The sequence below is a fragment of the Leptidea sinapis genome, chromosome Z (assembly GCF_905404315.1).
Source record: "Leptidea sinapis chromosome Z, ilLepSina1.1, whole genome shotgun sequence".
Taxonomy (NCBI): Eukaryota; Metazoa; Arthropoda; class Insecta; order Lepidoptera; family Pieridae; genus Leptidea; species Leptidea sinapis.
In genome coordinates, this window is record NC_066312.1 from 15,146,281 (window position 1) to 15,160,709 (window position 14,429).

General features: G+C 31.1%; 1 protein-coding gene across 2 annotated transcripts in view; it reads right to left on the reverse strand.

The window, feature by feature from the left end:
- Window positions 1–13,368, reverse strand: part of LOC126978897 (laminin subunit alpha) — a 64,530-nt gene extending 51,162 nt beyond the window's left edge. For both annotated transcript variants that reach the window (XM_050828018.1, XM_050828017.1), the window contains exons 1-7: window positions 13,157–13,368; window positions 8,840–8,986; window positions 6,018–6,145; window positions 4,727–4,835; window positions 3,055–3,225; window positions 2,408–2,624; window positions 364–573 (exon numbers count right to left, since the gene is read on the reverse strand). In XM_050828018.1, the coding sequence (XP_050683975.1) occupies window positions 364–573; window positions 2,408–2,624; window positions 3,055–3,225; window positions 4,727–4,835; window positions 6,018–6,145; window positions 8,840–8,986; window positions 13,157–13,351 (1,177 nt within the window). In that variant the 5' untranslated portion in view covers window positions 13,352–13,368. The remainder of the gene's footprint in view (window positions 1–363; window positions 574–2,407; window positions 2,625–3,054; window positions 3,226–4,726; window positions 4,836–6,017; window positions 6,146–8,839; window positions 8,987–13,156) is intronic.
- Window positions 13,369–14,429: the final 1,061 nt, after the last annotated feature.

A 14,429-nucleotide genomic window follows, 5' to 3' on the forward strand; every position in this document is an offset into this window, starting at 1 on the left:
ATTTTTTTTTAGATTTTTATTTGCAATGCAGGTAATATAAATGTTTTGTGGCATGGGATATAATTTGCTTTATTATTTTATATTTCAGACAATCATGCAAGTTATTATATGGATGCAAAACATAATTACAGTCCATCTTTCAATTTTATATATGTATAGGAATCATAAACAATGGCGTATAGGTAATGTTTAAGCCGTAAAATCTATAAATTACCTATTTATAGATTTTACGGAGTTCAATGATAACTAGAGTTATTTACGAGTGCTACTTGACCGGGGGTAAGAAACTGCCAATATACTAACACTTGCTTGACAATAAATTTTAAAGAAAGTTAGGTTTTTAATATAACTCAATTTCATTACGTTTGCAAACATCGATTTCATCCCACATCTTCCCTGAGGGCCGGTAGAAAGTCGCTTTGCATTTGTTACAATTAATCCCTTCGGTATTGTGTTGACAATTTTTACAAACGCCACCTCCTTCGTAACGGCCATGGATATCCAGCGATAACCTTTTTTCATCTATCTCAGGATCGTAAGTACATTCAGTTGTATGGTTGTGACAATTGCAAGCTGAAACAGAAAGATTTTGTTTTAGTTAGTTTATTAAGCATATAATGTTAAGAATTAAATATCTTTGAAGAATAAGGCTACATGCTTTAGCTTAAGTATGTTATGAAATATATAATTATAGATAATATTTTGAAAAGCCGGCTTAAATCGACAGGTATACAGATAAACAATGCAAATTATGTCATGTTAATTGATTTTATACTCCCACGCATCTGGAAAAAATAGTAAAATAATTTAGAAAAAATTGGCTGACACTAATAGATTTCAATATGAATAATATTGTTTTTAATCCTTGCTGTAAGTTCTTGTCAATATCGCATCCAAAAAAATACTTTATAGAATTTTTGGCTATTCATCTGTATGTTTGTCCAGGTAAAATACAAAAACTACACAATAGATTCAATTGTAGTTCTGCATGAATTTAATAAGAGGACGGGTATTATTACGCTAGATACACGCTTACAGGGGGTAATTCATAATAGTCTGCTAACGTAAAGCATTGCTAATTCTCGTTCTGTCTTCTTCTATTGACCTAAGTCAGAATGAGAAAAAACACTCCTTAGTGGCTGTTTTAAGTTAGCGGACCATTATGAATAAGGGGTTTAGTATTTTCGCTGCTATGTAGAGTCCACACGGATTACGTCGCTTGTAGCAGCTATTGTAATATAATGAATGCTATTAAGCAATTTTTTTTTAAAAATACATCAAATTTTATTATCCATTTAATTTTGGAAGTAATTGAGCAAGAACTTATTTTAAATGTAGTATTTACAATAAGATTTGTTAAATATAGATCATAATTTATATTTATATAGTTTATTCCTTATCATGAAAGATTGGATAATTAAAACTCTTTAAACTTTGAACATGATTCATGGATTGTATGCTACATACATACGATTACAAAATAGTTTGATATATATTTTACAGCCACTGTAAAATACTCTATTAATTGAAAACAGTGGCCGTAGGTTTTTTTGTATATTCTCACGAACTCTACTTTTTCCGAACATATTATGGCAGATTGATGAAGTAATTGAAAAAACAATTATAGTGACGATTCAAAAGTGCTTATTTTAAGCCTAATTGAATAAAGTTTATTTGACTTTGACTTTGATACACAATGAAAAATGGCGTTGTAAGTTTTTAATCTCGTTGGGATATGGGAGCCATAAACCACTATCGTTCTTTTTGCATGTGGCTTTTGTTATATGATTAATTAATAATATATATGTACACTTTATTTATGTTTATTGACATAACAATACATTTATCTATATTTATGTTTATAAGAATTTAGAAAAAAGTTACTAATACAGATTTTCTTCAATCAAATGGTAGATATTTTATAACGTCATTTTATTGAAAGGAAAGTCAGAAATTGATAAATGTTCGAGTGAAGTGTTGTTACTTTAATTATATCGATAGTTTACACTGTTTTTTAGTTCACTTTATATTTCGTTTCATTTTATGGCCTTTTGGTATTCGTTACATAATACATTTCAGTAATTTTCTTCATAGCTGGTTACCAGCTTTAGACCAAAACTAGATATTTTGTAATTATCATGTTTGTAGAATGCCTGTTTAGTATTATACTCTAGATTAATATGACTTTATAATTTGATTTCTTTATTTAGAAATACTCTGCTTAATATATTCTTGATCATTGGTTGATTATAAATCTGATTTAACGTTAAATCTTTATTAGTTAGTTGACCACATAATACTTATGCTGAAGGTATTCGTCAACGTATTAACAGTTATAGTTACCGGTTGTTAGTACAGCTATAAATATATATGTCATCATAATATATAATATAAAAATTCGGCATACGTTCACAAGCAAATCGATCCCAATTCTGCGAGATTCGCCACTTCTTCTGTTCAAAACCGGGGCAGCACTGCGCGCATTGGGGACCACATGTGTTATGTTGGCATCGACACACTAAAATGCTGGCGTCACTTTCTGGTACAGCTGGGTCGCAGTTATCCGCATGACCATTACACATACAACGACCTCCAATACTGATGTCTTTAATACTGTAGAAGTACTGCGAATAAATATTAATATTACGGTAAAGAAACGTAATAATCAAAAACTGTAAATACTCATAAAACAGTCTCTGCATAAAAACACACGACAAAATTGGAAATTTATCAAGGCGAGGCGATATAGACAAGGTCGTTATAATAAGAAATTCAACTTAAATCATTAAGCGAATCTCCTTTAATTGACTTGAGCCGACATTACCCCAAGCGTTACTTGGCCGAGGGTGATGGCTAAAGCTCATTCAAGACTCTGAAAAGAATGGCCAGTGCGTCTTTTTTTATGGAAATGAGTAAACGCCGCGCAAATATGCTCGCTCTTTAGATTGGTTGTACGTGAAGAAAGTTCCTTGAAAAGCGCACTGTAGAGGAACACCAGTTCTTAGCAAAAGCCTTAAGAAGTTTTCAGTTTAAAAAGAAATTTCAATTAAGTACCCTTCTTGTTACTGTGGGATCCTGCCTCGCTACTGACATAAGGTGTCCGTATAAGTTCTTCGTCCTCATCAAACGGAGTCTGACATTAGTAGCTCTTGTCCATTCTTGTAGCACGGATGAGTTAAAGTATTTGTTAGCCGATGGGCGATAGTTCAGTAATGAGATCGGAATCTAAAACAAAATAACAGTACACTATCAAAGTTGCATTTAGTATTTGACGATAGAGTTTTTTTGATGCGTCATTTTGCAATATTTTATTGTAATTATATTAGTTTGTAAAACGATCAAGCTGTAAATGTTGACTTAAAAGATTAGCAATGAGTTTCTTGCTACTTCTTCTCATTAAAGGTCAAGCTTTTCTGAAGTGGTGGTAAATATTAAGAAGAAAAAAAATTAACATTCATAAATGTCCTTTCCTTAACCTATATGAATAAAGTGATATTGATTTGATTTTAAATTGTCAAGGTGACCTTTAAAATGTATTCATAAGGTTTTGTCAAGCTCCTTTTCTGTAAAAATAATGAAATAATATGAATACTAGAAATATTTTTAAAATTAAATTAAAAAAAAAAATTGTCATATTAGCTAAATTGTTCATAGTTTTTGTTGGTGTTCAAGAGCAATTTCACGGTATCACACACATACATTTCATTTATATTTATTACTAGCTGACTCGGCAGACTTCGCTCTGCCTCACCCGATAAATAAAAGACCTAAACTAAACTTTTGTATAAAATAAACAACAAAGGGAATCCTTTTTTTATTAAAACAAATAAAATAAATGCTCGGTACGAATGAAATTTTATTCTTATTTTCGATTAATTACACACGATATTCCTTACTTACAAAAGAGAGTTTTCCTGAAATGCTGGCTATTTATAAAGTTTCAATTTGATATTGATAGAAACACACAGTTATGATACAGTCTGTTAATCAATTCAAAGATTTCTGATAAACTTTTTGTTTTGTTTTGTTTTGTTGGTGCCGTTAGGTTCAGAAATTTTATTTTCGGACTAAACTTAAGATTTATCAATACATAAAAATAATCTGATATATATAGTTAACAACTGTAGCTAATCTACGTTAAAATTAAGTTTATTATTTACCTCCTGAGAAAGTTTGAAAGATTTAAAAATTCTAATTAGTTATTAATTTTAAACGATTATTTTAATTTCATTTCTGAACGACGGGGGACACACATCAAAGAAAATATCAAAATCTTTGTTTTTATTTCCATCACTTTTGATATTACAATTAACAATAAAGACATGTGAATAATTAGTATTATATAATAAATATTGTAAATTTAGTAATTTAAGTTATTGAAAATTTACTGGAGAAATTAACACTAAAGAAAACTCAAATCATTTAGATATTTAAGTTATTTGCAGTGAGTGTATAAAATAAAAATTAACTATTTTTATTATCTCTTAGCAATAACAAAATATTTTAATGTAATTAATAATATATTATGTATGCAAAAGTCGATGTATTGTCTTAGTAATTGCAAACAGGGTTGTTAATTAGTTAATGGTTGTTGATAATCATTAGAATACTGTATAAAGCTGCTATAATCATGTCTGTAACTTGAAAGGGGCACATTATCTTTGCCAAATTACAATTATAGATATATATATACATATATAGCATAGCATACCATCTCAAAACTTACCTCTCCACCTTCAAGTGGTACTATTTTTGAATATTCCATACTACATATGACAGAGTCATCTCTTCTTATAGGCTGTAAACTTTCCTTTCCGAAAAATTGAATACAATCCCTGAAAAGTTATTCCTTCTAAATTATCTCTTAGTTGTATAAGAAATGACACATATACGCAACTTTATTATTTAAACTAAAATAATCTCCAAATCCGTCAACTCTCTCGTCAAAAAGAAACATTACCGATTTCTAATATGCATCACTACATATTATAAAAACAAAGTTCTCCGCTGCACCTGTCCGTATGTCTGTTCGGGATAATCTCATAAATTACTGCACCGATTTTCATGCTAATATCACAAACAGATAGCGTGGTTCTCGAGGAAGGTTTAAGTATATGATTTGTTAAGTTTTTTTTTAAACTTGTGTATATATTATCGATATTTGTTGGAGGTGTCGGAAAAAGTAAGCCTTCTGGGAGCTTTCAACGACAACGCTGTCTAAAAGCCTTAGAGATATAACTAAATAATGTATGGTGGATTTGTGAAATTAATAAAGGTCTACAGAAAAGTATTCGATGGTATCATATGTCTTAGGAAATAATAGGGATATACACTGTACCTGTAACTGCAAATAATATTAATGTAAGATATATATTAATATTATTTACATACATACATCATTATTCTATAGTATTTTTGTCAATTAGCAAAAAAGTGACCAAAGTTAATGAAATAGTTTGAAAATCTTCTTATATGTAAAACATATTTAATAACTTAGTACACGATATACCATCGGATAGTAATTTAATTGACTTTATACCTAACTCCAAGGAAATATAGTTAAACCAGCCCAAGACGCATATACATTTGGTAAGACTTGGAGTAAAGAAGCCAAGGCCTGACCGACAACCCGTTTCGGGTAATTAATTACCTAAATGGGATATCCGGTGAATAAATTCCAATTGATATTAAGAAAAAATGGGTAGAAATGGTCGAAGCATTGCCATTATAGACTATAACTGTGGTGAGCTCAGTGGTATTATTATATGTGTAATATGTATTAGATTCTAAATTGACAACGATATACCAAAGAGTATTTCATCTATGATAATTTTATTAAATTATAAACTGGCTACTTTATTTCCAAAACGATACGACCTAATGACCTTCAAGTCTACGGCAAGCTCCCATCTCAAAGGTCTAGTATCGCGGATACCCATGGTCAGCTGGTTTTTTACTTTCCATCATCTTGCCTTCAGCACTTACCCGCCCCTTCCCCTTATAAAAAAAAAACTTACTGTGGTGAGTCAGAGAAATATTGCCAAGGTTTGAAAGTTTTTCCGTAATCTGTAGATTTTTCTAGCGCCCAAAGTCCAGGTCGCGGAGAATTTCCCATACGCACAAACACGTATGCCACATGGAATTCCTGATAAATAAAAAAAGATACTTAATATCTAACTATTTATAAATACATCAATTATTTTTACAATATAGCTACATCTTTTTTCGCCTTGAATATTAAGCAATGCGTAATGACTTAATACACAATAAATACTAGTTCTAATAATCTTAATTTTCTAAACTATGCATATCTATACAACAGTCACAAAAACAACCTGCAGGTAGTGGTACTCATTGTTTACACACAAACTTGGTAAAATGTAAAGACAATTCATATAGGCACAGCTGATATACAGATGCACATCATAATTTCATTATCCGGCTAATTATGTGTATACAAGTAATTTCACGTTGTTTAAAATTTCGTTCTTGTACCATGTCAAATCCCAAAAATAATTTCTTAAGTAGTGTAAAAATGAAGCTTAAAGTTATTGTTATCAAACCATGTATGTCTTCATTTACCCAATTACATATAGTATTAATTATCAGAATATTTAATCGTGAATACAGGTAGGTATTACAGTATTAAAGGTAGTTATTAGTTTTCATTTTCTGCACTTCTCCCTTATGTAAAGTTTCATTATACTAACTGACAACGTTCTTAAAAAGGGGATCAAAAGGTATCGCATCACGTATGAATATAAAGATAAGACAAATTTGCTAGCAGCAGTATTTAAATATTTATACACAAGAATAGCTAATTCGCAGAACTTAATTGTTTGAATTTTCATTGTAATAGTCAACCCACACTATCCGGCCCTCTTTTAAATGTGCATTGATTATAATGTTGACTATTTTGTCTCATAATAAAAATATCATTAGTGTCTGTAGAACAGGGATAACAATAACCCCCATTGTTACTTATGATCATGTCATTTTTATGTATATAACATGAGTATGACATGCCAAGAAATACATATCTTAAAATAAGTTTTAACGATAATCTTTGTTATTTTATTGCGACGTATGGATCTCAACGCTTTGATCATATATCTATATATATAATCTCTATATAATCTCTCTGATTGCAGATGTTAATATGCGGTTCCTTTTTTTCTTCTCATCACGTGAAACTCTTGCCAGTTTACTCTCGATGTAAAATATTACGTTCACAATTTGGTATTTTATTGCCTCAATTAATTACGTCATTCTATCATGGGCTTCGTTATCTTAAATTATATGGATGACTTAAGTTTTTGAAGAATTCCTGACACTATTGGTAAATAGGATCGTTAATGTATAGCTTAAAACACTTCAGCACTTTGGCAACTTGTCTTCTTAAGATTTTAGATACATGTTTGGTCTTTTTTTGATTAAATTCTGATGGCCAAATACTTTAACTTCCTAACACTAAGTTAAAAATTAAATTAACTTAAATAAGCTTGCATTTATGTAAATCGCATGGCACTATCATAACAAGTCGCTTTAATTGCAAGTCTAAATTCTCTAGTGTTCAATTTTAAAATAACATGTGACATCACTTATTGAAAGTCAAAACCTTCCACCCATTCCAAAACGAATGCCTCAGACCTGTGAAGAACGGGCGCCACAAACTCAGCGGGATTTTATTTTTCATCGAAAGAATATGCTTACAAAGTAATATTGTTCAATTAAACTTATTATTTATTAGCCTGAGGGCGGTCGCTCCACTCCCAATCTGTGATATCATTAAGAAAGTAATTTATGTTATAGTAACCTTGACCACGTTCCTTTCGAAATTGATTAGGGCTATATTCCACTGGGACATCATGGTAGCGCAACCAACCACCGTGGTGTTTGTAAGCTATCAAACTCCATATAAACACCATGGTCAAGACGCGTCCGAGCTGGCAGCGCAACCAATTTGGTGGCCACACCGACACCAGGTGAGTAACTTTCTATAGAGCTGTTTATAATTTTCGACTAGTTGCTCCACAGTGGTGTCCCGTCGAAATATAGCCCTCATATTATTCGGTCGATTGTCAAACAATTATGTCATATTCAATATCTATCGACATCTTTCTGTTTTAGTTTTGTAGAAATTTAAGATTCTCTTATTTAACCGCTGCTTTCAGTTGAATGATAAACTATCAATCCACCAGAAAAACATATTATTTAAATTTAAATTTTCTATGAAATTCGCACAGATAACAAAAATTGTCTAAAAATATCCCATCGAAAATTATTATTATCATGACTATGTTCAACGATGTAACCGTATCTTATTCCATAAGATGTCCCATACTTAGATGCAGTGACGTGTTGTCAGGTCAATGGCCTTTCAGCAATTTAACTATTTTAGGAAATGGGAGCAGTAATATGGCTGTTGGGTGAACTGAAGTATTATCACGCCATTTCAACGTTCCCGTATACTATTATACATTTCCGCTTAAACACAATATGTGCTATTAATTATTATTAAAATTAATAAATAAATTTAAAACTTTGACTGTACCTTACCTTTGTCACTACAAAATTACATGACAGGGAGAAGTTCATTTAACTTAGTGTAACTTTACATTTCGTATTTTAATGAGACAGAATAAGTAAGTTTTCGTCTCGTCGATGACTTAAATATAGTAATATAAACTAGTATCTAGATAGGTAGATTTGAATTATATAGATACATAAAAAATGTATGTTATTGATACAATAGTCATACACTTGCAAATGCATAAAAATGTACAACTAATACATATAAGCAATTATATAAGTAATAGGTAAAAGTCAGTAAAATTACCTGTCCAAGATCGATGGTTAAATTAACTTCATTATACTTCATTCCCCTTGATAATGGAGGACTCTGCCACCATGTCTCCATTCCGTCCACTGCAAACTCAGGGGGGTGCCGTTTGGCCTCTTTTGTAACGTCACATATATCGCATATCTGTGTAAAGATAAAGATTAAATTAAACCTTTTGTGAACCTCTGTATATAAGTAATATACATAGAAAGAAGAGTAAAAAAAAATCTATTATACGACGTATAACATCAATTGAATGGTTAAGTTCGCTTTTTTCCCTGTTTTAACTGCGCTACATTGCTTAGCTATATTGTTTTAATATTGATATAGTGTTATTTGTTTTAAAAGTAATCCGTGTAATTGTTTAAAAAAAAGTAATTTTTGTCCAACAAAAGCTTAAACAAAATTTCTGCGTATTTTCGGCCTTTGAAGAATAGATGTGCAGACCCTTATGTAGACCTAATTCTGGTAGTCATCCATGTGATGCTTATCATTAAAAATCGGAATCAAACTATGATAACTTTTAGATCATTTTATATCATTTTATAAATAACACTAGCTGACCCAGCAAACGTTGTAGTACCGTAACGTAGTAGTTGTAATGCTGACTCATAATCAAACAAATTTAAAAAAAATTTGGCGTGGACCACCCTTAACATTTAGGGGGATGAAAAATAAATGTTGTCCGATTCCCAGACCTACCCATTATGCACTCAAAATTTCATTACAATCGGTCAAGCCGTTTCGAAGGAGTTTAATTACAAACAACGCGACAGCAGAATTTTATATATTAGATAGAATAAAGTAAAATTCATTGTCAAGATTTGACATACCAACGAACGAACTGGCAGGGCAAGATAAATAAAACTTGAAATTAAATATTAAGAATTTTTCCATAACTTTAATTTATATCAAAATATATGGAAATTTGTGGGTGAAGTAATAACAATCACGTAAGCTCCTGAAGATATCTTATTATAGATCTTATTATCTATCTATTAAAAAAAGCGAAAAGTACATAAAAGAATAAACATTATTTTATAGAACTGTTGAAAAAGACAAACAATCCTAAAGATATAAGAGAGTTTGGTTAAAGTAAATCGTTCGAGAAAGTCATGGTTTTATTTTGGTTTTATTACATTTTAAAATACATGACTAAATAGTTCACTTGTATTAAAGTTGTAGAAAATTTCATTCTAAAAAAATATATAGTACTTAATAACTTTTCGACTCGAACTTCATTATCCGCGTTGGGCACTTTGTGATAGGGGAAAATCTGATGGCTTACCGATCGTCACCGCGTATTGGCAGTCTCTACAACTGCACATTTTTTTGAGTATCCGCTCAATTTCCATTAAAAAAAAGAAATGGAAATGGGATAGTTCTGCGTTCACTTCGTGTTTTCATAAAAAATGGAAATGTTGTGACATAACATTTCAAAAATTATTAGATAGTTTATACGTCTATATAGAACCTCTTGCTTTTAGGCAACGCACGCCAACAGGCCACGTCTATTACTTTAGTGTGCATGAAAGACACTTGTTTAAGTGTGCGTGCGTTGTTGAAAATAGAGGCCAAAAGTTCACCGCCATTTTTAGCAACGCACGTTTTTTACATAAGGGTCTACACAACTCAACAGAATGGTAAAAACAAATAAAATAAGACCTCTTTTCTTATAGTATTTATGGGAATGCCAGATGACATTGAAGATTTTTCAAATATTTTTTTAGTCTTTAACATATTTTTTTACTAAAGAAAGTTTGTAGGGACGACTTATACTATAAAGTGCATTTTGTCTTAGGTAAGGGATTTGTAGTATATTAATTGACTTTTTATTACGTCTTCGAGGGTTCCAAAGAAAGAGAGAAAGTTGAAAGATAATTTAGTATTAACTGATATTTTGATGACTTTTCGGATTAAGTGCACATTTCGCATTCCGCATCGTCCATAAATTTTGATGTAAAATAAATTTGTATGACACCTAGTTTCTTTGTAAAAAGCTTACAAAGTACATAACTGAAATCAAGGCAACGTTGGCATGAAACTAATGAGGCATTGTTTAGTACTCAACATTAAGATAGGAAGAATTATATGTATTATATACTCAAAGAATTATACCATAAAATGTAACATAACATGTGACTCAGTCATTGATAGTTTACTTCACTGACACCTATGTTCTATTAACCATATATTTTGCATAATATTATAGCCATTAATTATTAAATCTGTCGTATGTATATTGTCAAAGGTTGTCAAACAGTGTAATGTCACTATAGTGATATTATAAAATATTACAAATGAAGTCGAGCGTTCTGATTGGTAATTTTTTTTTCAAACGCAATTTGCAAAACAATAATATTAAAAACATTGGAGCGGGTAAGTATCCAATTTTCTATGTGAATTTATCTTTGAAATAGTAGTGAACAAGGGCCGATTCGGTTCTGGCTTCGCCAGCCGCTGCCGCGGCCCGCTGCGCTCGGCTCGTGCGTTTGATTAACAGTTTTAATTTGTTACTAGTGAACAAGGACATATTCACTTAGGTATCAATTAGTTGATTACACTAATGCATAACTAAACATAATGACTATATAATATATACAAGAAACAGACCAATCAGAGACGGCCTCATAAACAAACGACCAGTAAAATAGTCAACATATCCATTGCCTTAAAATATCACTATACCCGTGACATTACAATGTCACTAAAACCAGTCCGTTAAATTGTAAAAAATGAAGTCGATTAAAAATCTTCCGGTAAAATATAATATACTTCTTACCTAACTAGTGAAATTATAACATCACGGCATACCTATCCGTTGATCCCAATTGAAACGCATAAAATTATTTGAACATTTGCAATAGCCAACAATTGAATGAGTAACTATAATATACAAAAAAAACAGGAAATATTTTTCTAGAAATCGTAAAATCCATGATGGAACATCTTTAAAAGTATAATCCCTAACAAACGATGCAAAATCCCATAATTCGTTCATTCACAACTTGCAATATGTATGGGGTATGGCATGTGTCTACACAAAATACAAAAAATGCAGGGCCTTTATTGTGCGGCATTTGGTGAAACAAAGGAGACCCGAATTCGACGAGATGAGCATTTGGCTATCACGTGTACACAAAAACCCACGATAACTGCCGAACTAAGACGAAAATCGACGAAACCATCAATTAAGGCCCATTTTATTCTTTTCGATATAAACTTTAAACTTGTAATTTGTTTCGTCAGTAAAATGGATCAAATTGCTAATAATTCCCGTAACGCTGATATTGCAACATTAACAGCTCTATTTACATTTGACTTAGATGTATCAATGATTAATATTATGATAGCTAGTTATGAAATTTACTAAATATGATTAACTGAAGCGAAATTCTTTTTACGTTTTACAATTTTGTAGTAGAATGTAATAACCATTATTCATAAAGTGGGAACATAGCAAATGTACATTAAAATATATCATAGCGCGATCATAACATTGTGACCTTTGAACTTATTATCAAAACTACTACAACGTATTATTAGGCATACGTAATAAGTGGTTTTAATTGTTGACTAATTTAATTTTACGAATATAGTATATTATTTTTATAATGTATGTATCATGATAGTCAATTTTAATCAGTAATAAGCATCTTCAAATAATTAATGTGTTTCGTTTTCATTAAATATATTGAGTAACGGAGACATCGAACTTCTTATCACAGGGATGCTGGGGCAACAGGACGCATGATAAGCTCCTATCGTGGTCTCTCTTATCTCTTGGGTAACTAATATTATTACACTATAAGTTGAATCATAAAATGTTTTATGAATAAATTTTTATACTTATAAAGTCAAACGTTTACGAATGAAGCAGTATTACCCTACGATTAGAATATTAAATACCCTAGAACTGAATAAAACCAATTCCTTTGGTTGAATTCAGCAATGTATGCAAAAAAACTTCTTCAGTTGTTGTTTGATTAATTTGACAGAGAGAGCATGACACGTATGTATATGTTATATTGTTGAGATATAGTATTATTAAAAAAATATTTTTCGGATAGAAATGTACACTTGATTTCATAATTCACGAATACAGTAATAAAACGTAATATAGCAATGCTGCATTCATTTAAAAATATTTAAAGTTACGCCAAATAAAGCATTTATTTCATCAAGAACTTGAAATATATTATGTATGTTATTGTAAATATATATATAAAATAAATTAAATATGATTGTTTTCAATATTCATATGATATTGTATTTAGTAGATTATATTTTGGTGTATGAATGAAAAATGTTTACCTGTCCTTGGATAACATGTTCATCGTGGTCTACGTTTGCACCGGCGAGCTTACAGTAGAGTTCAGGGCCTTCATCTCCACAAGTTGCCGTGGCTGTGATCTTCTTTCCAAGCGCTAAGTTAAAATATGGTGGCGTAAGTATTTCGGCTCGCACGACGCTTGCACATAACAAAAAAAGCGCGGAGACACGCGCCATATTGCGTGCGCGCTGTCCGCCCGACGAATGAGAATGACGATTAACGACACGAGATAGTAAACTAGGACTCCGAGAAGGGTGGTGAGATTATATTTTATATCGAATTCAGAGAAAATATAATACTCGCAGGAACCAGTTTTTGTATTTTAATTCATTGTTTTGGATACTATCTCTCAGCGTAAGATTATCCCTTCCTCTCAGCAATACTATAGAATTCGATAATTAATGCAAAATTGTACTAGGGTATTTGAACAATATGACTCTATATAATCTGTAAAGTATTTATTTCAAAGTATATTATATATTAATATACATTTTTTTCCCACTATTATATATAATGCGCTCTTAGAAAGAAGGGAATTCTACTTAAAATATCTAATAGATGGTCATTTTCTATAGACATGTAATAGCATCGTGACTCGAAAACGACAAAAGGTAATCAAGCATATTTTGTCTAATATCTGTAAAAAGGGTTTTGTCTTGAGTTTCTTTGCAAGACCAGCGCTGATCATATCACCTGTCGGTATGACCAGTATAAGAGGTGAAATCCACTTCCGCATGTTAATATAAATTATTAAATAAGTCTACTTGTATACTCTAAGTTGCAGAATAAATGTTTTTTTTCTTTCTTTCTTTTAGACTTATATAGATATCTGTACAATCCAACTGAATCTATAGATTATTTCTAATGACCCAGCAGCATCTTCAGTTTAATCATCTGACCATGACTGGATCATGAGATAGTAAAAGATTCAAAAGAAAGAAAGAATTCTTCCAATATAATTACATGTAATGGTAACATTTGCTATGTTAATTCAAGCATCTCTACTGTTGACATTGTCATTAGTTTGGGAGTTTTTCCACAGTAAGGTAAATTCGATTCTAAAGTCTCAATAATTTTTAAGAACATAGTGTAATTACCTACGAGTTCGATAAATTTACTCTGTTTATTAGAAGCTCACTTCACTCTACGTTACAGTTCGTGGTGTAACTACCTGTAATTCAAAATATATTGGCGTTTTTGGGATCGTACCAAAGTAGTATTAGATCGAGTGAAGATGTAACAAAGTTTCCTGTT